Below are 23,508 nucleotides of genomic sequence, written 5' to 3' on the forward strand. Positions count from 1 at the left end.
CCGACAGGACTGTACGTACAAGCGCGAGAGTGCGTCCCCGCCCCCGCCCTCTCTTCCGCGAGGTCCCTGTCGGTGCCGGCTCTGTCACCTCACTGTAGTCGTTGCCGGTGGCGGGCGCGGGGGCGCGAGCAGCGCAGGGCGGCCTCTCCCCCGCCCCTCAGGCCGGGCCCGGGCTCGGTTCCCCCCCGCCCCGCTCCCTCCGCTCCCCACCCCCGTCGGGTACGGGAAGGTCCAAGCCACTGCTGGGTGCCAGAGGGACTTCGTGGCCGCAGCCGCCACGGGTCCTAATGGAGTCGCCGAATCTCTATCCGGTGAAGCTCTACGTGTACGACCTGTCCAAGGGCCTGGCCCGGCGGCTCAGCCCCATCATGCTGGGTGAGGGGGCTGGGAGAGGGCGGGAAGGAAGGCCGGAGCCGGGCGAGAGGGTGCCGGGTGGGCCAGCCGAAGTGGGGAGGCCTGGACGCGGCGCAAGGAGGAGACGTGGAGCCCAGAGATGGAGAAAAACCCAAGTGAAGAAGGGAGGGGGTCTGTGGTTTGGGGCCTCTAACCCCAACTTCCCCATCTTCATGTCTGAATCAAGGGAGAAGGGATGGAAAGGAATCACGCCCTCTTCTCGCCCTTCAGAGCCCCTTTATTGGGGTGGTGGGGGAAGCCGGCGCTGGATCCGGGCGGTTCCCTGCCTCGCTTGGGGACCCCTCTACGCTCCTTCCTCCGCGCGGTGCAGGGGAGACGAGGATGCCTGCCGTGTGGTGCCCCTCGTGGTTAAAGGGACACTGCAGAAGAGATTCTCGGGTGGCCCTCGAGGAGCCTTCCCCCCGTGCCAAAAGGAAACTCTTTCTGCAGCCTCTGGGGTAGGTGGGAAGAGGGACAGGAACCCAGCCATAGCCCCTAGATAGAGATGAAGTCAGGTCTACTGGAGCCGGTACTCGAGAATTCACTAAGTTCGGCCTGACAATGCGGTCTTCTCAGCAGTTTCTAAGTTAATTAATTGCTTTTGCCCCGATGGTAAGAAAGCGATTCTGGGGGAGGATTAGATACTGTTGTGTCAGTGAGGATTAGTAAGGGAAGTATTTCCGTTATGCTCCATTAAACTACTTAACTTCCAGGAGAGAAAAATCAGTGTAAATCAAACCTCATTATAACCCAAATACCAAAATGTCTTGTGTAACATAGAAATTGTCAAGTTTGTGATTTCAGGTGATATTGGACAGGAAAGGATTCCAGGAATTGAAAATTAAACAGCTTTGGCAACATCCATTTAAATGAACTGGTTTTTCCTGGCTTATTGGAGACATTAGAGAATGTTTTAGTTCATGTCGGTAAGACAAGAGGTCAAGTAAGCAAGGCTACTTTTGAGGGCTTTTCAATATCCTTGAGTTTCCAGTGTGCCATAATGAGTTAAACTTAATCTCTTAACCCTGGGCCAGTGAGTGGTTCCTGTATTCAGTTTCACATCAGAACCACCTAGGGTGCTTTTGAAAAATACAGAGATAGACAAACAAAAACTCATAGACACTGACAACAATATAGTAGTTACCAGAGGGAAAGGGAGGTGGCGGGAGGTAGAAAACGGTAAAGCGGGTCAAATACTATATGGTGACCTAAGGAGATTTGACTTTGGGTGGTGAACACATAGCGCAGTATACTAATGACGTGTTACAGAATTGTACATTTGAAACCTATAAAGTTTTATTAACCAATGTCACCCCAATAAATTGAATAAAATTTAAAAAAGAAAAATACAGAGATACCTTCATTTTCAACATATATTATTAAATGGGAATAGAAAATACAAAATTAGAACAGTTCTTTAAATGTGCAAGTGTGTGTTTAAAGCAAAGAATATGTACGTACTTGCTTAGGCAAATAATTATCTGGAAGAATACGTAAGTTGGTAACAGTGGTAACTTATGGAAAAGGGAACTTGAAACCAGAGACAGGAATGGAAGGGAGACCTTGCTATAACTTTTTTGTACCTTTTGAATTGTGTACGGCATACATATGTTATCTATTCAAAATAAGCAAAGTTTTAAATATATGGATTCTATAGCCTCATTACACAAGTGCTAAATAAGATCTGGAGTTTTGATCCAAAAATCTGTATTTCTGAAAAGCTCCTCAGATAATTCTTATGTAGCCAATCCATTGTTGGACAGAAGTTTGTGCCTAGATTGTTAAAATAAGTAAAGCGAATCTGAAAGTAAAACTTACAAAGTCACTGTTTGGAGAATGTGCTAGTTACTAATAGATTACATCAGTCCAGTTCTAACTAAACATCTTAGAATGGAGCCATTTGGTTAGTTTGAGCTTAGTGAGGTTTTAGCTATTTCCTAGACCCCAAAATAAAAGCCTCCCCCTTTACACTGGGTTTTTTTTTTCTTTCTATTACCTAATAGTTATTGATTTTAGCTGATGGAGGCCTTAGGGGTCATTGCTTTATGATTCATTCAGCAGATAATTTATTGAGTGCCTACTGTGTGCTGTCCCTGTGTTAAACCTAACTGAGGATGATAAAATGAACAAAAAGATGGTCTGTGCCACCATAGACCTATTTAGCAGGGAAGACATTAACAATAAATAAGCAAATAAAATAATTACAAATGGTGATAAGTACTGGGCTGTGCAGGAAGCAAACTCGGTGCTGAGACAGAAAATGACAAGACCTACTTTAAACAAGTGACATCAGGACTAGTGACTTTTAAGTTAGGAATTTAAAGAGCTGTTCTAATTTTATATTTTCTATTCCCGTTTAATAATGGGAAGAAGTAGCAAAATCTCATTCTCTCTTCTCTCTCCCATAGTGCTTTTATGCCTTTTGCAAAAGTAATGAAGAAAGGGTTACCAAAGCTAATAGTCATTATTTTCTAGAGTTGAAAACTGATGGAAAATGGGCATTGCCTTACTGGGTCATCCCATGCAGACACCACTAACCTTAAAGTTGAGTACGTCCCAGTTCTCTTAATAGCTATATATTGATTTCTCACTCCTAAATATATTTGAAACTTTAAAAAATTGATGTTTCTTGATTTTTGTGTTGACTTGTATGAGCTTATTAATAGCTAGCATTTATTGAGAGCTTACCATGTGCCACATCCTTTTTTCTGAGAACTCTGCCTGTGTTATAATCCTCACCCCAATTTTGTGAGGCAGATCCTGTTACTACGTCCAATTTTCAGTTGAGGCAGAACTGGGTTATGAACACAGGCAGTCTGACTTGCAGAGCGCATGTTCTCAGTCATTTTGCTCCATCACCTCTACTGGGTGAATGTTTTCCCTTGTAATTCATGCAGGTAGGTACCTTGTTCATATTTGTAAAGGCATCTTTGGCCAAGTGTTTCAAGTTTGGATGAGATAAAAATCTGGATTCAATATGTGTGCGTAGGTGCTATTCATAATCGTAGATTTATGCTCATCCCCCTTAGCTTTCATTTTCCCAAACTAAATTAATGTGACCTCATCAGCAGTACCCTCTTACTCTTATTGGGACAGTTCCTCATGATAAGATCCCATCTAACTCTGTTACAGTCGTGACTGAACTAGATAAAGCCCAGCGTAATTCCCTTCTCTCCTAGAACAGTGTAGACGCCACAGTATTACCCTAACCAGTTTTCAGGCTCCTAGAATGTTTCCCATGGAGGTATTCCTGTTCCATACTCCTTCACTCACCATGAAAATGGTCCCCAAACTATCCTGAGTGTTCTAATCCAGCAGACAGTCTGATTGTACCATTTTTTTTCAGTCACCATTTGCCTAAGATAATTAGCTATTGTAATTGTCCTTCAGTTCCTTCACTTCATAATTTTGGCTGCTCTTTAAATTTCTTGACCTCTTTCTATGCTGAAGTACAAAGAGATAAATGCAGAGGGCTTGGGTTTGTCCTTTTTTAATTATAGTAAGAGGTACTTTATATTTATTGATTGTGTTCTGATCTTGTTATTTGTACATGCACATATCCTGAGATCACATTTATTTTTCTGTACAAGCCTATCTCAAAATTGTTTTCAGGTTTAATGACTTAGGGATATGGGGATGGGGGATACACACACAGACACACAGACACACACACACACACACACACACACACACACACACACAGTGCCCAAAAAATGTATACACATTTTAAGAAAGGAAAAAACTATTAAAATTGTTAATATTCAATATATACGGATAACAAACGATGAATACAAGTCACGTTTGACTTCTGCAATTACAAGAGGTGCTCAAAGTGGTTACCATCTGTATCCAGACACTTCTGATTACGGAGAACTAATGCTTGAGCAACATTGACCAAAGTTCCCACTTGTAGACATTTTTTTTTGGCAACCCTGGTTTGTGAGTGTGTGTAATATACATATGGCTGAACGCAGTTAATGAATATTTTAAATTTTACTCTATGCTCATTTCCTCACTTTATAGTACAAGTAGTAATGAAATGAAAGACGTAAACTCTGTCCTTCAGGAATTCATTTCACTAAAAATAATGTATGTATACACATGCACCAGTGTAAAAGAAATTGTGATTAGATGCCAAAATGAGTGAGTGGTGAAACAATTATTTTAGACCTTGAAAGAAGGGAGAGACCTTTGTGGCCTGAATATGTCGGAAAGACTTGAGTGAGAACCTTGCGCTCCTGGAGGGTAGGAACTCGGTCTCATTCCTTTGTGTGTCCCCAGTAGCCAGTCAGAGCTGGTGCTCAGTAAATACTGATCATAGAGACGATTGAGACTTGAACTCAAGCTTGAAGATTAAGCAGAATTTATTGGAATCTGAGGGTTTTTTTTTTTTCAATATTTTAATGCCATCTATTGTGCTTTGTTTTAGATTTTGATGGTTCATTGTGTGAACTGTGTTATATCCATCTAAGGAATTAATTTAGTGATTATGCATTTTCTTTGGTAAAATGAAAACTGATGTGGCTTACAAAGCCCTTTGTGATCCTGCTCCTGCGTTTCTCTCTACCGTCACCTGTCTCTACATACTGAACACACTGACGTGAGCCCTTCTCAACTGGGTTCCACACGAGAACTAAGCCCTAGGGAAAATGATCTGAGTGACTATTGCTCATCCTCTCAAAAGCTACCTCGGGGCATTAGGGCTTGATTCTCCTGCAGAACCCCAATGGAGAAGGCCTGCTGTACACCCTGACAGGTCTGAACCCAGTCAGTTCTTTTTCACCTCTAGGCTTTTCAAAGGCTGTGCCCCCTGCCATGGATACTGTCTCTCCACATCTCTTGGCCTGGCGAACTTCTACTCAGGTCTCAACTAAAATGTCACTTCCTCCAGGAAACTTTCCCTGACCCCCACCCGCCAAATCTTGGTCATGTGTCCCTATTATGTGCTGATAACATCCTGTACTCCCCTTTAATAGCATTCATCATTCTATTTTATAATTGTTTGTTTTCCCTTCTATGTCCACACTCACCCCAACTGGACTGGAAGCGCCAATGGGGACAAGAACTCTCAATTGTACCCTCAGAGTCTAGCACAGTGCTTGACCTTCAGTAAACACAAGCTGGTGAGTGGTAGGGTGTTGCACACATGCCTCAAAGCATTCCTATAAGGCCTGACTAATAAAAACAAGCAGTGATCAAGAGGGAGCCCTCTTAGGACTGAGGGAAGGAACTCACAAATCAGTTACTTTTATGCTAGGAAGGAATCTTATACGAGCTCTAAGGAATCTTAGTACAAGAGTGCTAAGTAGTTTTTTGTTTTTAAATTTTTGAATCCTGTCAATTTTTATGGTCAAATGTTTTTGTTTGTGGAATGTTGGGAAACAGTGTGTTTCTCCAGGGCCCATCAGCTCCAAGTCATTGTCCTTCAATCTAGTTGTGGAGGGCATAGCTCATCTCTAAGTTCAGTCGCCATTTTCAATGTTAGTTGCAGGGGGGGGCGCAGCCCACCACCCCATGCAGGAATTGAACCGGCAACCTTGTTGTTGAGAGTTCGCGCTGTAACCAACTGAGCCATCCAGCTGCCCCTCTGGAAGCTCAGTGGCAGCTCGTTGTCTTCAGCGTAGTTGTGGAGGGCGCAGCTCACTGGCCCATGTGGGAATCTTTTTTTATTTTTTTCATGATAAGCTTTCTCAAGCTCCCCGCCAATAGGATTTTTTTTTTTTCAGTATTGGCACAGACGTCCACTAACGTTCTACAAATGTTTCCTTTTACCTTTTCCCACCTACATTCCGTATTTATCCAGTGATCCCAGAGAGGAATAAGTGATTTTTTAAGTTAACATGAACCTCTTCACATTGCTGGTTATCTGCCAAATGACCAAGCCAACCAACAGATTAAAAAACCACTGCCAGTTAAAAACTCCTTATCGCTGGGGAGTGAATCTGTGAGGTTATGTTTGATTTATACCATTAAGCTGATTAATGGCTGCCTGCACAGAGGCCCTGCCCCTGGAGCCCCATCACCATCATCCACTTTATGCTTATTAAACATTTATTTAGCACCAGCAGTATACCAGCTGCTAATCTGGAGCACGTCTTACAACCAGCAAGTCTGTCCATGTGCACAAGCTCCATCGTCTTAATTGATGAGTAGATGGAGTATTTTCTCCTGGACACTTAGGTACTCACTTTACTCTCACAATCAGTGGAATGCTAACTAATGCAGACCTCACTCTACGGTCTTTGTTATTCGTGATTTAAAAACACCAAAACAGGGCAGAGGTCCATGTCTTCTGTTGGTTTTCATGTTCATACTTCATAGGCTTCAAAATCAATGCACTGGATGTGCCAACAAATTGGGAGCTATGCAGCCGTCTGACCCACCGGCTCTCCAGCTTGCTAGTGGGAAAATAATCTGCTTCTGGTATGCTAATATCCACTGAGCCTAAGTCATTGTCCCAAAATGGCCTTGAGCCCAAAGTCAATCTCAAACCACCACCTCTTCCTCACCTACTCCCACCACAGTCTAAAAAAACTTAAAGATCAATCCAGTCCTACTTTCCAATGCCTGTCACCTGTGGAGGAGGCCATGGCCTTCATTCTTTTCTTCTGAGAGCAAGCTGCCAAAGTAGCCACCCTCACATTGCTGCCTGAGCTGCTCCAACTGCTCCAACAAGTACATCACATAGCTTGCTTTTTCTTGTTTTCGTGTGGGACAGACCATGTGTCTTTACTTGTAAAATGACGTTAATAAATATGTACCCTACTCTACCATGTACAGATGTGTGGGAATAAAGATAAACATGAAGCACTTTAAAAAAAGATATAAATCCACTCGATCCATTTTAAATGTTGGCTCCAAGTGTTTGGCAGATGGATGAATAAATGAAAGAAGGAACATAGGAGGATCTTTCTTCTATAGTCCCTCTCACCATTCTACGAATGGATGAGATCCCAAGTGTTCCTTGATGCAGTTGAATAAGGAGGAAGCGTAATGTCCAGTTTACAGGCAAGTGTAGTGGTCAACACAGACTACCAAGGAGAATAAAGCAGGCTTTGTATCCTTCAGCGTTTGAATTGTTTTCCGGGTGTAAAATGACTGACAGGATGGTCTCCGAGGCCCCTCTCCAAAAATCCATTCTTTTAGTCGGGCAGGGTTAGCACTGACGCATCTGTCCAGCTGTCTTCCTGGGTCACTGAACATGGGCATCTGAGAGGACAGTAGCTGACTCAGAGTGCAACATGCCAGGGTTGCAAAATCATTTGAATAACAAACCAGGGCAGCTAGGACTGGAGTTAAGAATTTAGGCCTCCACAGCACTGTGTCAACCAACAGAGCTGGCAGAACAGAACAGCACATCTCAACATCTCTGTTCCAGGGACTTCGCTAGGTGCTGGAATTACAAAGATGCCTAAGAAACTGCCCTTGTCTTTGACACAATTGTAGTCTAATGGGAGAGAAAGACACAAAAACAGGTGGTTTCCATACCAAGGTACTATGAGAGCAGCCATTGAAACTTTCAAATTATAAAGCCTGAAAGAAATGAGTTAGCTTTTGGGGGGCATATATTATATGCCAGGCACTGTGCTGGGCATATTTCACGTGTCATCTGTTTTAATCTTAGAAATGTTATGAGGTAAACACTATTATGCTTTTTTTTAAAAAAAGTAGGAAGCTCAAGTTTAAACAGCACTGTCCCATAGGACTTTCTGTGACTATGGAAAAGTACCCTATCTGCTCTGTCCAGTCAGTAACCACATGTGGCTATCGAGTACTTGAAATGTGGTAGTGCAACTGAGGAACAGAATTTGTACTTGCAGTTTTAATAGCCACATGTGGTCAGTGGCCACCATATTGGACAGCTCAAGCTTAGAAAAGTTCTCAGCTTCTGGAAGGTTCCGTGTGATCTGGTGCCCTATTGCCTCTGCTTATCTACATTTCTCCTTCTCACCCACCCACTCTAGCCACCCTGGCCTCTTGGAGGTCCCTCAGATCCACCTGGCCTGTCCCGTCTCTGCCTAGTTCCTTCCCTTGTCTCCTTCAGGTCTTTGCTTAAGTGTCACCATCTCAGAGACGCCCACCCTGGCCCTCCCTGAGACTCCCAACCTCCCTTGCCCTGCTCTTTTCCCACATCACTCGTTATTGCTGAAATGATTTATTATGGTTATTATTATTATTATTTATCAACTGCCCTCTCCCTCCGCTCCCTAAGTGCCATGAAGAATTTTTTTGTCTCCTTTGTTGACTGATGTGTTCCTAGAGTCGAGAATAGTGCCTGAAATAGTCACTCAGTGAACATGAGTTCATTGATGGAGCTGGCAGGACTCGGACCTGACATGTCCACACATGAACACACACATGGGTTCTTATTCACTACACTATGCTCTCATGAGTGTAGTGTTACCCCAAAGTGAATGTGAGAAGGAACAGGCAAAAGAAAGCAGTATCCCTAATCTGTCCAGTTTCACTGCATTATTACACGTCTTCCAGGAAATAAACAACAAGTTGCTACCATTCATTCAGACAACCAGCTGTTTTGTAAATGGTAGTCCAGAAGAGCACATCAGCTCCACTTAAAATGCAACATTAATCTCCCCATTTGACACGTAGTAAACAGGAAGGGGCGACTTAGAGTGAGCTTCTCGAGTCAGCTGGAAGTGATGAGAATCTAACCCAGTTTCTCTTATAGCCCATTAAGCCAGTATTTGAAGATGCTTGTCCTGAGTGGGTTACCACTCCCTTCTGGCATCCAGTCTGTTTCTGATCTAGCTCTGTGGAATTTCAGCTCAGTTTGGATGAGGGCAGAACCTGCCCCCCAGTCTCTAAGAGTTACTCCAGAAACCCCAGGATAAAATCCCTCTGTCCCTTTGTGATCTTGGGGGCCAGAGTAGCAGGTCGATCTCTAAGTGAAAAGCAGACTGTTTCCTGGAACTGGAAGAGAGGGAGGAAAACTCTGTTCCGTTTATTTTCCTTTGTTATTTCATTTAGCCTTGCAACACTACCAGCAAAGAATGAAATGTTTATGCGTAAAATAGATACAGCATTTCATACTTAACTTGCTGGTGAAATCTGTTCTTAGATCTTACCCACCAATTCTGAAGTCAAATTTCATTTCTCTTTTGGAGGTTTTTACCCTTTTTCCCAAGGAGGCTGTTATACCTAATAGTCTCCATTTATCAAACTTCTTTGTACCACACACTGTGATGCTTTTATATGTTGTCATTACTGGTCACAACAACTCTGTATTGAAGAAACTGAGGCTCAGAGAGATGGAGTAAACTGCCCAAGAGGCACCACTAGTCAGAGAAAGCGCTGGGATCTGAACCTGTGTTGTACTCTTAACTGCCTCTGGCAGACACTGTGTTGAGCCCTCCAGTAGGTTATCCTGAGGGGGCCATGGCTTCTATGTCATTTAAAAAGTTTTCTTAAAGGAGCAATAAATATATTCCATTTATTTTCTAGGTAAATTACATAATTTACCGAGGATAGGACATTGTGTAACTTACACAAAGGGAGAAACACAAGCATGTCACCTCTCCTTCCACACTGCTTAGAGTTTCATCCCTTAAAAAGCCACAGGGCAAAGCATTGAAACTAACATTTAGCAATCGGTAAACAGGTAACGTGAAATTATAACCAAAGGAGAATGAGTGGTGTCGGTGATGTTCTCACACCTCTCACCGCCCTTCCTTCTCATCCTTAGCACTGTAAATAGCGTCTCCCATGGACCACCGAAAGGCCTCCTCATGCCGTTCTGCTCTGTCTACTGTCTTCCGTTCAATGCATCTTCTGTACCTGTAGTTATCTTTTAGAAGATACAGTTATCTTTTAAAAACATGGATCTGATCAAGGCACTCTGCTGCCTAATAACTTCCAACACCCCCGCAGTGGAGGACGGCCTTCAGTCCAGGCTTACCCTCCTTTGCTGCCACCCTTGCTGGCCACTTGTCCCCGGATCACCATCACTGCACCCTTCGCTCCACCCTGCAAGCCCTTAGTCTTTTTCACAACAGTACACCTGCCCTGCTGTTTCCTCTGGCAGAAACACCCACCCCTGCCCCTCCCTGTTTACTGGCGGAATTGCAGCTTGTGGAGGGACTTCTTTACCTGTATTATAGCTGGCACCTTACTTTTACCACATTATGGAACCTATCATTGTGTGTTTTAGTTCTGTGTATGTCTCTTCCCATTTGACTGCGGGCTCCTTAAAGGCAGGACAGTGATCTGTTCATATTTGCATTTCCATACCTGACATCATTTCTGGCATCGAGAGGTGTACATTTGCATTGACTATTTAAATGGGTGGCATTTGCAAAGTTTTGCTCTTATTTTCTGAAGGATTTCACCTCATATATGCTCAACGAAGAAGCAGGTAATAGCTTTACTGCTGTTTAGCTTTAGTCTCTATTCATGAGACAAAGAAATTAAAAAGGCAAAGTTGAATTGACCCCAAAGGGAAAAGAAAAGCAGACATTAAACTGGGGTACATCTATGCCAGTGTTCTTACCTTGCATTCTGGTGAAGGATTCTGATCACTTTTCAACGTACTTAACCCAACATACCTGTATCATGACCTAAGGACTTTACTGGAGGAGAACTGCATCCCTAGAAAGTTCCCCAAGAGGTTTATAATGGGTTACTCTGGGCTTGAGTGAGGTTCTGAATGTGCTCAGGTTGGGAGGCCGTTTAGTCCAGTCCCAAGTGGCTAAATCTCTTCTTTTCTTCACAGGGAAACAACTGGAAGGCATCTGGTAAGTTGGGTGGGACTCCTTACATTGACTGGTTTATGAAATAAAGCATTACCTATGCATTTTAGGTTCCAGTCTGTGGCTTCCAGCGTGAAGCCTAGCCCTCAGAACTCTTCAAGTTGTAACACAGTGGTTCTCAACCAGGGATGATTCGCCCCTCCCCCTGCCTTGGGACATTTGACAGTGTCTGGAGACATTTTGGATGGGCGGGTAGAAACCAGGGGTGCTGCCACAAACACCCTACAATGCACAGGACTGCCATCCACAACAAAGAATTATCCTGTCAACAATGGCAGTAGTGCCAAAGATGAGAAACCCTGTCCTAAAGAAAGGCAGGATGACGTCATGCCCACCCCTGACTGAACTTTCTAACTACAAAAGACCCAAGACCCCAAATGTCTGTCTTAAAACACATCAACTTTGGTCTCTCAGTACTGGACCCATCCATGTCAGACAACAAGATGGTGCCTGAGCTCTCAGTTCCATTTATTTGCGGAAACCAAAGGTCAGTTTTCCATCTTGACTCCTGGAGCCTGCTGACAATGACCCTGTGCTTTGTTTGACTCGAACCGAGTAACATGAGCACCTTCACCTGAACTGGGTCCACGCTTCACATCACCTGGCCGTTCCCTCAGCATGGTCCGGGTGAACTGTTCCTGTTAGTTTCAAGAGCTTGGGAACACACCTTGGTCTACAGAGCTTTATCGGTAATTGATTTGTTAATATTGGGGTGAATCTCTAAGGACTCCCCTCTGCTCACATGATCTATAGCAGTGGTTCTCAACCGGGGACAGTTCTCAGACATTTGGTAATGTCTGGAGACACATTTTGTCGTCCCGATTGAGGGTAGGTGGTGCTACTGGCATCTAGTGGGTAGAGGCCAGGATATTGCTAAATATCCTGCATCACGCAGGACAGCTGCCCACAACAAAGAATTATCCAGCCCCAAATGTCAGTATTGCCACAGTTGAGAAACCCTCACCTATGAGGTTTGCCTTGCCTTTGGTTAGTTTTATAAGGCTGTTGGTTACAGTCATATCCTTGGGCAGAAATTATTCTCACTGCAGTGCGGTGATTGCTTTTCCTCACACTGGTTTTCAGCTTCCTGGCTTATTCTGTCTCCTCTGCGTTGCAGGCACACCTCCATAGTTGTGCACAAGGACGAGTTCTTCTTTGGCAGTGGCGGCATCTCCAGCTGTCCCCCGGTGAGTGTCTTCCCCCAGCCCCGGTGCTGCAGCCTCAGGTTCCTGGGGTCCCCAGAGACCGGGCGCTTTGTGGCTCTACGTTCTGGCTTCCAGCCCGCGTGTGTCAGCCCGTGACATAGGTCCTCAAAACTGCCTTAAGATGCAGCTCCAGAAAGCCCCTTACCTCCCCAGCCAATTGCCCTCCCCTCTGCTGCCACGGCACTTGCGGGTCCCTCTGTCATACTGAGCACGTTGTGGTGAAATGAGCTGTTCCTGAGTGTCCACAGGGAACTGTGTGTACGCTCCTTGTGAGCTGAGACTGTCGCACTCTTTTGTCCCCATGACCTGCCCAGTGCCTGGCTTGTAGTCCAAACTCAGCCAGTGTGAAGCCGAATGTGAGGGTTCTGAGAGCGGAGGTGAGTTGCCCAAAGTGACATGGCCAGTAAGTGGCACCAGTACTAAAACTCAGATCTCTCTGACGCTAAAGCCCATGCCCTTTTCCAAACAATTTCCATCTGAACGATCTAAGAGTTATCACAGGACTTGCTCAAGCAAAGACCGATCAGCCATTCATTGTGATACTCACAAATGGGAAGTCATTTTTGATAACTTCCTCTCACTGGTCTCCTACTTCCTATAACAAGTCCTTCATTAAGCCTGGTCAGTTCTGCCTGGTGAATGGATCTTAAATCAGTCTATCTCTCTTCATCTCTTCCCATTTCTCCAGAGCTTTCACCATAATCCAGGCCACCCTCATGTCTAGCCTGGACCACACAGTGCATCGACTCTTCTTCTTCAGTCAGTTCTCCACACAGGAGGGGAAATGATCTTTTCAAAATGGAAATCTGGTCATGGCATTCCCCTGCTTAAGTCACAAATCTCCCCATTGGTCTTGGCATGAAACCCAGAAAGCTCAGCGTGGCCTCCAGGCCCTATCTGATCTCGTCTCAGTCTCCCTCCCTGGATGGCCTCTTTTCAAGTCATGCCCTTCCCCGCCCCTCTCTCTTCTCACTCCTTGAACACACCTTTGGCATTTAACTCAGTCCTCTGACGTCAGTCCACCTCCCTGATCCTTCCCCTGGTTATGCCCTTCCGTCCTTCAGAGTTGAGCTCAGTGTTACTTCCTCAGGCAAGGTCCCCTGTCATCTGTACCGCCAGCGTCCTGTACTTTTCCAGCAAGACTTTGCCTGCAGCTCATAACAATACATTTGTTTATGGGATTGTTTTTGTCTGCTTTCCCCGCTAGACTTTTAGCTCCCTGAGGGCAAGAATCTCATCTGTTTTATCCACAGCAGACCCTCGGTGCCTAGCATAAGGCCTGGCACGTCGTAAGTTCTCAATACATGTTTGTTATGTGAGTTAAGGGGGTTGAGTAGTGACCAGTTCGTCTCTTGCAACTTTGAGATAACGATTCTCTGACTCCCATGATTATCCTGCTCACTGTGCCTTCCCCAGTGCCCGGAACAATGTCAGGTACATGTGCTCACTAGCCGGTGCGTAAATTCATGGTCTGTGCACGGAGCTCTGCTCGGGAGCACTCTCCTTTCTCCCCAGCCCGCTCCCATCACTGTCCTCCCCACTGATCCTCTTGCTGCCCTGTGGCTGGTTTCCCTCTGGGCCTCCGTCTCTCCCCTCGTCTGCTGAGGCAGTCTGTTAAGCCATGGCAGAGGGTTTTCTGTAAGCCTTTCAGAGGCCATTAACTCACTTGCCTGGGAAACCCTATCAGCGTCGTTAGATTATACTCACAGATCATAAAAGAACTGAATTGTGGAAAGATTTGCCAGCCCGCCAGATTTCTCACAGTCCTTTACACTTTCCCAGTGTTACAGGCTATATCAAGTATGTCACGAGAAACACTGGCCGCATACCTTACAAATACGGGCATAGGAAGATGATCTGTTCTCTGTTGGTGCAACAGCTCATAGGACAGAGAAGCAAAGAGTAACTTTGCTGATGTGTAAGCTAGTTTACAAAGGTCAAATTCCGTATTAAAAGTCCACATGCTGCATATACAATTTTGTACAGTTATATCAATATTAAGTAAATTGGTTGGTATGTCAAATTTTAGTTTTCCAGTTACTAGAATATGAATTCTCACATTTACAAATACTGAAGTAGTTCAAAGAACCTAAAACGAGTCTTAAATAGTATTGAGTACTGTCTTGCTACAAATTCTAGGAAACATAAATGATACTAGAAGTTGAAAAAAGAAAAGAGAAAGCTGTCCTGTCAAGGGGGAGGCATTTCTAAGTGTCATTCTGCCCTCGTGATCAGGCATGTTGGGGACAAAGGGAGACTTCAGATTCTGGGTTTCTATCTTTTTATCCACGGAATGAGTGGACAGCGCCAGGAGTCTGACCTGCGTGGCTCAGCTTCCCAGGCCCCCCAGAAACAAGAAGCCCAACTGCATAGCCACGTTGCCAGCATGGGGCCATGGAAAGTCTCCAGGAAGCTCTAAGCCACCGTAACACTGATACAAATAGGAAATAACACTCTTCCTCTGCCCTAGGTGCTCCGAAAGTTAAAAGTTGTGGGAACAGCGTATGTGGTCGTCTGTGGAAAGGCACATTAAAGAATTCAATGAAGATGGTGATTTAATGACTTTCTTTGGGTTGGCTCTTTTAGGGAGGGACATTGCTTGGGCCCCCAGACTCTGTGGTTGATGTGGGGAACACAGAAGTCACAGAAGAAATCTTTCTGGAGTACCTGTCCTCCCTGGGGGAGTCTCTGTTCCGGTGAGTGGAGACGGGTGGCGGTTAGTGTGCTGTCTCGCCCACGAGATAACCGGCCCTGAAGGGCAGCCACCAGATCCTCAGCACGAGGTCTGGTCCACTATTTGCTGAGTAAATATGAAGAGAAGGTGCCATGGCACAAAAAAATCTCAGCGTCGCTCTGAGGCTAATGTTCCATCCCAGCGTGCCTTCTGCTGAAACTTTGAGGAAAGAAGGGCTGTTTATTCCTTCTGATTACAGTCAGGGGCTGCTATTCCAGCAAATGCTGCTCCCAACCCATACTGACCAAGTATTTTGTCCCGAAAATCAAAAAGAGGGTTTATAGAGGGGTTGGGGTGAAATACAAACTCGAGCAGACTTTCTCTTAAAGAAGCTTTGGTCGATTTCAATAAATGCTAAAGTCTAACCCTCGAGCTCTGCTTCTGTGAATCTAAAGATCCTCCTGAAACTGGAGAGGAGCCACATCTTTGTGGGTCCTCCTTCCCTTAGAAACCTGAGGGGAGACAGGCAAAGCAAGCAGCCTATTGGAGCATGAGGGAGGAGGGAAGTGAGGCCCGGAATGCAGCAGTGGTCACCCTTCCATGACCTGGTTGGAGTTATTGCAGATGCTTGCTCGCTGACTCTCATCTCTGTTCTCCAAACCTTTCTCACAAGTACAGAGGTGAGGCCTACAACCTCTTTGAACACAACTGTAACACCTTCAGCAACGAAGTGGCACAGTTCCTGACCGGGCGGAAAATCCCTTCTTACATCACCGACCTTCCCTCTGAAGTTCTCTCCACGTAAGTGGCCCGTGTCTCTGCCGCTGCCTTTGAGATCCCCATGCACAGCCGGTGCCGCCCCTCTGGCCCATGTCTACCCTCCCCTGATCTCGGTAGAATCCTCCCACGCGGCGTGCGCCCTGTCGTGATGGCAGCTTCTTACACGGAAGGCCACTGTTTTCTCTGCTCACCAGTGCTCACCTGTGTCACCTTCACCCTCCCTGGAGTTGCACCAACTCTACCTCGGCCTGAGTGCAACCGCAGAACCTAGAAACCCACTTGTACAGAATCCTGGCATCTGCCATTCCCATTGCACGTGAAGCTTGCCACGCCCCCCAAGTGCCCGCCTAAAAGGCAGTTTTAGACAGATGAGCAGAGTAGGACAGAATTAGGAGGGTGGCTTGCATGTTAGTCTTTCTTGCCCTGCACCGTGAGCTCGGTGACGCCCTCAAAGACAGTTTCCTATTGCCCTCGTACTTGGTGGGCCATCATACAGGCGGTGTCCCCCAAAAGGACTCACACCCGCCCAAAGCTGTCACACCCCTCTCGTCCTTTGCTATTGGCTGTGGTCAGGCGGCGTCTGCCTACTCCAGGACCGTGTCTATTTGCTGAGTCTGACTCAGTTTCTCCGGAACTGGGGCCCTGTCCAACAGGGATACTGACAGGTTTAGCAGGCCCAGCAAGGTGAGCTGTTTTCCACACCTGGGTAGGAAACCCTCAGGGGAAAAAACTTATATAGGAAACAAGGCTGCTGTGTCAGGTTGGTGAGGAAAGCCCTGCCTCCCAGCCCTGGCCCTGCCTTCCGTGGTGGGTGTGTTAAGCCCCACAGCCTTCCGGGAGGATCTAGGTTATGGGACCTTGAGCAAACTTGAGTAGCTGGAATGTTCTTGCTGTTATCTTTTGATGGGTGGAGTTCCTGGGCTTGTCTGAATTGGGGTTACTATTCTCAGTTCAATCTGTTTATACTTTGGAATACTTCATGCCCTCTGAACTTGGGGACAATTTTCAAGAATGGCAATATCCACTGAAGGAAGAAAAACCCAGTAACTGGGGTGGCCGGTTAGCTCAGTTGATTAGAGCGTGATGCTGATAACACCAAGGTTGCCGGTTCGATCCCCGCATGGGCCACTGCAAGCTGCGCCCTCCTTTAAAAAGAAACAACCTAGTAACTGAGATGTGTTGTGGGCAACTGGTTTTAGGGTTGTGGTAATCTTGGGAAGTCTCCAAGACTCGTGCTTTTTTTCCAGCTAAGCTACTCTGAGAGCAAATGGGGAGCCCTTTAGAAAGTGGCGTTCTCACCTCTGACGGCCTGCATTTGTCGTTTATCCTGGCTATGTCCCCTGTATGCTTAGTAGACCTGTTCCTGGAGGACTCACACCTGGCTTTACCGTTTTCATTTGCCTCAGCTTCCTCATTAAACTTTATTTTTATCTTCGTGTACCATGAGAATTAAAGATACAAGTACCTAACGTACAGAAAGCTCTAGTTCCCTGTATGTAGCCAGCCTGTTCAAGCCCCAGCCAGCCAGGACTGAGAGGCGAAGGTAGTGAGATGGTAGCACCCAGTGAGGGGACCCCAGGAGTAAAATGCAGAACAGGCTCTTTAGCGATCCCCTATTTGGAAAAGCACATGTGAGGTAGGTAAGAAAATTAAATGAGGTTCCAGTGTCATCCTTCCCCTGCATCTGTGGGTGGGGCTGAGCAATCTGCACCCCAGAGCCCACCCCAGCTCCTGTGTCTGTTTTCTCTGCAGGCCCTTCGGACAGGCCCTGCGGCCCCTCCTGGACTCCATCCAGATCCAGCCTCCCGGAGGGAACACCGTGGGCCGACCCAATGGCCAGAGCTAACAGGACTGCATGGGACCGCCCTGCCTCACCAGGGCTTTTCCTTTTTAAACAAAACAAACCCTACCAGATTTCTATTTTATAATTTTACATCAGAGCTAACAACCAGGGGACGGCTTTTTAAATTTCCCAGGGAAGGAGATCATCTGGCTGCATGTAGGACAATGCTGCTAAGAAAGAGAACAAATGCCACCCCTTCTAATAGTATTATACTAATTTATTAAGGCTGTCTTGTCTGTGAGTTCACTTCTGACGCTGCCTCCTAAGCGTCCTCCACACTGGAGAAAGGGAGGGGGTTTGTTTAAGCAGAAGGCAGGAAGCACAGTTTGGGGGAGCCCCAACCTAGAACCTCTTTCCAGAGAACACCCATGCTCTACCCAAGTTGCCGCCACCTGGGGGACCCAGGTGAATTTTACAGCATCCATGACCCAGAAGCAGTTACTCTAGTGTTAAAGGAACCAAAGGAGTTGGCGCACGTGGGACCAACCTAAGTGAACTCCTTAACCACAAGCTCTCTCACCTTCCCTCCTCTACCCCAAGCAAGGGCATGGGGCCAGGCCTGGAGCAGCCAGAAGCCTCAGGATCAAGGGAGAGTGACAGCAAGTATCAGGCCAGAGGAAACAGGATAAAGCCATTCCTCCTTCCTCCTAGACTGATTGCCAATCCTCTGACGTCAATTTTGAAGAACTGCCTTGCTGCCCACAGGCTGCTCTTCCTCAGCGAGACTGACCTGTCAGAGTTAACGGAGATCTGGCTGGAGCACCAGAGACCTAGGCCTTACGTCTGCAAATCACGCTGGAGGCTGTTTGCAGTCACTGTACCCACCCCACCCAGACCAATATGCAGTATTCGGCTAGGGACCAAGGGGAAACGATTCCCTGCTCCAGGAGAACATCCAGGATGCAGAACCAAGGTGGCAAGAAAATATAGAGTTGTTTCTGATAGGGATTTTTACATTATGCTAGATGCGTTTTGAAGACACGTGTTGTTTCCATTTTCATTCTGACTTTAAGAAAGCATGGGGCGGAGGTACGTGGGCATATTCCTAATGAGCTACTGCTAGGAGCTTATAGGCAGGGAACAATCTGGAACTTTCTTATCTAGAGAGCCTTGCAGATTCCCTTTCTTCACGTGAGCCTCCCCTTAACTTAGTTTTGGGAGAAGTGAGGGTGGAGAGGGGACTCAGAGCTGCCAGGTGCTTGAGTCCCAGCTCTGTATCCTTGGGCCCCTCCTGCTGTGGCTCTTGCCAATTCTCAGACTTGAATTACGTTCTCTTTCCTGGTGTTCGGCCTGCAGCCGGTGCCTTTTCTCTCCAAAAGCTGCTGCTCACCTCTGGCCTCCTCTCCTCCGGTCTCTGCTGGCAGCCTTAGCAGTTGGCATCGTCAGGGTCTCAGCTAGAGGAATGGATATTATTCTGCCTTAGTGTCTGCCTGTGACCTGGCCAGGGGCATGTCCATGATGACTAGCTGTGAAGTCAAGTGACATTTTGGAACTTCAGATTGGGGGGCCAAACCAATGAGCAGTTTAATTCTACTCAAGACCCACTGATTTGCCAGCATGCGTGGTCATATGATACATTAGAGCAGAAACTAGCAGCGACTCATTTACTGTTGACCGACTGGCAGAATGGACCATGGAGACTGGGTTTCGGGCTGGGTTTCTCCCAGGAAGGCAGCACATTGGCCCAGGCTGTCGCTCTGCTTCCCACCTGGGTTTCCTTTCCAGCTTGTCTTGCCCAGACCTCCCTCTCCTCCAGGCTCTAGCTCCAGGTCTGTCTGCTCAGAGCTGCAGCCAGGGGCCCCTGGGCATCACAAGCGCCTCCTCTCTTCCCTGCTCCAGGCTCAGCTGGTTTCGCTCCTCCCAGCAGTCACCTCCAGACCCCGGGCTGTACTGAGAAGGTAGCCTAAATGCCTCCTCTAGAGACTGAGTTACTTGGTTCATTGAAAGCCTCCTTCATGCCCAGCAGCCATTTGTGCCAATGCCTGTGCCCTAGGGTTTGTGGGGAGAGACAGATCTGTAAGCAGTCTTCTCAGAGCCTCACAGGAAGGCAAGCCCTCCCTCCCTCCCCCACCCAGTCCCCCCATCACTAACTTTGGGAGCCCACGCCCCCCACCTCATCCTCACATTCCTGTCTCCCGACACCTCAAGAGCACGCTCACTGACCAGCTAGTTGCACACGGCGTGCTCAGGCAAGCAGAGTAGAAATGAGCGTGCGTGTAACTAGCACACGCGGACACCTCCATAGAGGTCCACTGGCTTAAAGGGACAGGAAAGGAGAAGGGATGAGACCGACACCCCCTCCCAGGAACAAAGCTTGGACCTTAGAGATTCCTTTTTGCCCTTGAATTCAAACTAATAAGGGTGTCTAGTACGGAGGTGTTTGCTGGTTTCCTTTGGAGTTTTTTCTAATGCAATAAACTCATTTCTGCCTGCTGCATTTGTGTAGTGCTTGAAGGTCTGGGTGTGCGTCCAACATGAAGAAACCCTGGGCTTCTCAGTCTGTCTCCCTCTGAGCTTCATTTTTCTGAGTCTGGAATATGCTGCCTTTGGTTGGCTGTAAGCCTTGCAGGGAAGAAGGGATGCTGGCAGGGAAGAATGCATGACTTGCACCATTGGTTTATAAGGATGGAGAAAGGGCCCAGAGACAATACTACTTGCCTAAGGTTACCTCACAGCTGGTGGTGGAGTAAGACTCAAAACCCTGGTCTGCTGGCCCCAACTTCTGAGATCTTGGCCATTGAGGGACATCTGACCTCACCAAGAAATGTTCAATTCTGGTTTCAGTTTGACTATAGGCTGGGTCTGTGACCCCAGGGATTTCTCCCCACTTTTTTACACTGACCTCAATTGAACAAGTATTGGGGTGGGTGACAGTTCTCCGAATGCCCCTGGCTTGACTGCAGGTTCAGTTGGCCCCCTTGGAGTGAGCACCTTCTGTGTAGGGTTGACCTGGAGCTGGTACTGGTCCTATTTACAGATGGGGAAACTAAGTTGTCCAGGTGGCAAGTGGCTGAGTCCTTAAATCCAGGCACGTTCTCGCCACCACACCGCCGAGACCTTAGTTAGCACTGGGGCACTGTGTCTTTCCAACTTGGCCAGCTTAAGAATAAAACGAGGTCCTGTCTCTCCAGAGGACACAGGGCAGGTGGCTTTGGCTGACATATTTGCTTCCCGAGAGCTGACCTGTTCAGAGGCAGGAGTCCTTAAGGAGTGCCTGCTCTGAGGTCACACATGCTGGGCCTAAGTCCTAACTTCGTCACTTGTGGGCCAGTCTGTCTCACCTGAAAATGGGGGAATGGGACCTACCTCATAGGGTGGTTTTGAAGAGCGTCAATGTAAAGGCCTGGCACCCCTGAGGTGCTCAATGAATATCAGACTGAGGCCAGAGTCCACTCACCAGCTGCTGACTGAGGACTCCTGAGCCAGCCCATGTGGAGGACCTGGCCAGTCCCCTGCTGAGGACAGTTTATAAGACAAGGTACTGAAGACTGCTTCTGGGGGAAATAGCAGAAAACATATTTTACCCTTAGATTTGGCGACTCATGGCAAGTCAGTCTGAGGTGAGTTCATTCAACCCCATAAACATTTCCCTGGTGAAGCAGTACTGACCCCTGTTAGCGACAAGTCCCCACCCAGGCAAGAATTATTCTGGGGGGGGCGGGGGCTGGGAGACAACAGGGCAAGCAGGTGGCGATGATGCTGGGGAAGAAATAAAACCAGGCGGCAGTATAGTGTGTGAGGGGAATGTGTCAGGAGGTGGGGAAGGCTTGCCTGACAAGGTGATGTTTAATCTGAGACCTAACAGCATAGGTCTGAGGGAAAAGCATTCCAGACACATGGAGCAGCAAGCCGAAGAACATTGAAGGGACTGAAGGGAGGCCAGTGTGGCTGCAGCACTAGAAAAAAGGGGTGGTGGGAGGTGTTGAGGCTGGAGGGGGCCATGGGCCAGATGAGTCAGGGCCTGTAGGTCAAAGGGTGACATGCTTGAATGCCATGTTGAGAACCGACTGGGCGAGGGGGACAAGAGGGACATCAGAAAACCAGGGAGGGAGAGTAGTGCAAGTTGTCAGGCAAGAGGTGAAGTGAATTGTGCGTCTGTTATATGCTTGGAGCCAGGAGGAAGCCCTGGAAATTGGTTTGGTCCCTGCCCCCAGGAGCTTACTGTTTGGGAAGGAACAGAAAGGAACAGCTTGGGAAACACATGAAGGCAAGAGCTACGGGACTGCAGAGCCACTGTCAGCCACTTGCCCTGCTTCCACGAGCTTTTACTGGGCTACTCCAGCTTTGATTTGCGGTGTACTTAGACTTCTTAATTTGTTTTTTCCAAAATGAAAATAATTTTTTGGTTATATGAGTACAGAGATAATACATGTTTAGAAAACATAAGCAACCAATAAAAGTGCAAAGATGAGAGGGAGAAGTCACCTAAAATCCCACCATCCTCAGAGATGTTGGCATTTTGTGAACATACTTGCAGATGTTTGTGGTATTTGAAGACACACATGCAAGACATGCTGTGTGGTTGCCTGGCTTTGTTCTCTGGACATGATAAAGGTCTGTGAGGCTCCCCCAAGTAAGATAGCCTGCTCCCCACAGATGTGTGCGTGGCGGCAGGACCTGACCTACTCTGGAGTGCCAGACGGTGTAGGAGGGGGCCTGCTCAGGTGGGCAGGTCGGGCGGTAAGACCCATGTCTCCTCCCTCTCACATGGGGGCTCTGGCCTAAGAGGGCAGGCAAAGAACCCAGTAGGCGTCTGGCACATCCCTGACCGTGAGCCCTTGGCCATGGAGGCTGGCTGCTTTGGAAAGGGGCAGGGGTTCTGGGACTGGGGCTTGTCTACAAGTTTGCCCGGGAGCCTGGTGTCCTGCCTACATCTCTGTCCCACCGTTTCCCCAGCTGAAGAGAGCCCGGCAAGGTCGTGCTGCAGGGGGAGATACGGGCTACAGGTGGCGCTGTGGACTCACGACCCAGCCCACCGCCAAACTCGGCTCGTCTTGGGTACCCCAGGAACCATGAGACAGGCCCCTCTCCAACTTGTCCCAGGAGCCCTCCAACTGCCACTCTGCTGCAAGTGCAGGTCCCTGTCACTACAAGAGGTTTCCACCTCCGGCCTCCATTTACGATTTGCTGGACCTGGATCCCCTCTCCCTACCTATCCTCAGAGCAACACCTTACCAGGAGCTAACGGCCCAATACCAGCATTTCCTCTGCAAAGCCTTCCTGACCCGCCTGAAGTCGCTCCCTCCCTCCTGTGGGTGCCTCTCCCACCAGCTGCAGCTCGGCCTGGTTGTGACCACCTGCGTGCTCAGCACGAGGCCTGGCACAGAACCAGCATCACAGAGTGAATCAATCCACCAGTTCAGTCCTGTAGGCCAGCGCTGAGAGGAAAGGGTGAGTCATAAAAACCCCTGAACCTGGACTGAACCTCTGCCTCAAAGACCTTCATCAAGACCTTCCTTTCTCTGGGCCTCAGCTTCTTCATCTGTGAAATGAAAACTACGCTCGCAGTGAGAGTCCTCTCCCCACCCCTGGCATGAGAGGTGAGGAGTGATTTGTTCAGTGTCTTGCAGTTCTCAGGGCTCAGCTCTGATCTACAGAGATCACTAACCCCAGGTGTCAGGAGACCGCTGCCCCTGCCCCCTACCCCCACGTGGGGCAATGCTGGGCCACCTCTGTCCCCACTGGCTTTGGTGGAGGGAGCCCCAAGGGGGCCTGTGCCAACCCAGCAACAGGCTCCGCCCCCTCCACAAACACCACCTCTGAACATACGTCCTTTAGCTTATTTAAAGTCAACAGACTTGTTTATTATGAAAATGACGTAAGCACTGTAGGCATTTTGAAAACTGG

The 23,508-nt window shown here is 47.6% G+C and overlaps 2 protein-coding genes across 2 annotated transcripts in view; one reads left to right on the forward strand and one right to left on the reverse strand.

The window, feature by feature from the left end:
* XRCC6 (X-ray repair cross complementing 6) overlaps positions 1 to 23,508 on the reverse strand; it is a 42,911-nt gene that overhangs the window by 18,635 nt on the left and 768 nt on the right. The window lies entirely within an intron of this gene.
* DESI1 (desumoylating isopeptidase 1) lies at positions 23 to 20,098 on the forward strand. Its single transcript, XM_019734486.3, has 6 exons — positions 23 to 375; positions 11,123 to 11,144; positions 12,277 to 12,346; positions 14,951 to 15,060; positions 15,717 to 15,839; positions 17,571 to 20,098. Exons 1-6 carry the CDS (start codon positions 288 to 290, stop codon positions 17,662 to 17,664), a joined length of 507 nt encoding a protein of 168 aa, XP_019590045.1. The 5' UTR covers positions 23 to 287; the 3' UTR covers positions 17,665 to 20,098.

The sequence above is a fragment of the Rhinolophus sinicus genome, chromosome 1, assembly GCF_057876585.1.
Source record: "Rhinolophus sinicus isolate RSI-liver-muscle chromosome 1, RSI-T2T, whole genome shotgun sequence".
In the NCBI taxonomy this organism is placed as follows: Eukaryota; Metazoa; Chordata; class Mammalia; order Chiroptera; family Rhinolophidae; genus Rhinolophus; species Rhinolophus sinicus.

Excerpts from the sequence above, each read along its gene's own strand:
- DESI1 (XM_019734486.3), top strand. The coding sequence starts at position 288 with ATGGAGTCGCCGAATCTCTATCCGGTGAAGCTCTACGTGTACGACCTG. Across the intron at positions 376-11,122 it reads GCTCAGCCCCATCATGCTGG|GGAAACAACTGGAAGGCATC; the intron begins GTGAGGGGGCTG and ends TTTTCTTCACAG. Across the intron at positions 12,347-14,950 it reads GCATCTCCAGCTGTCCCCCG|GGAGGGACATTGCTTGGGCC; the intron begins GTGAGTGTCTTC and ends TGGCTCTTTTAG.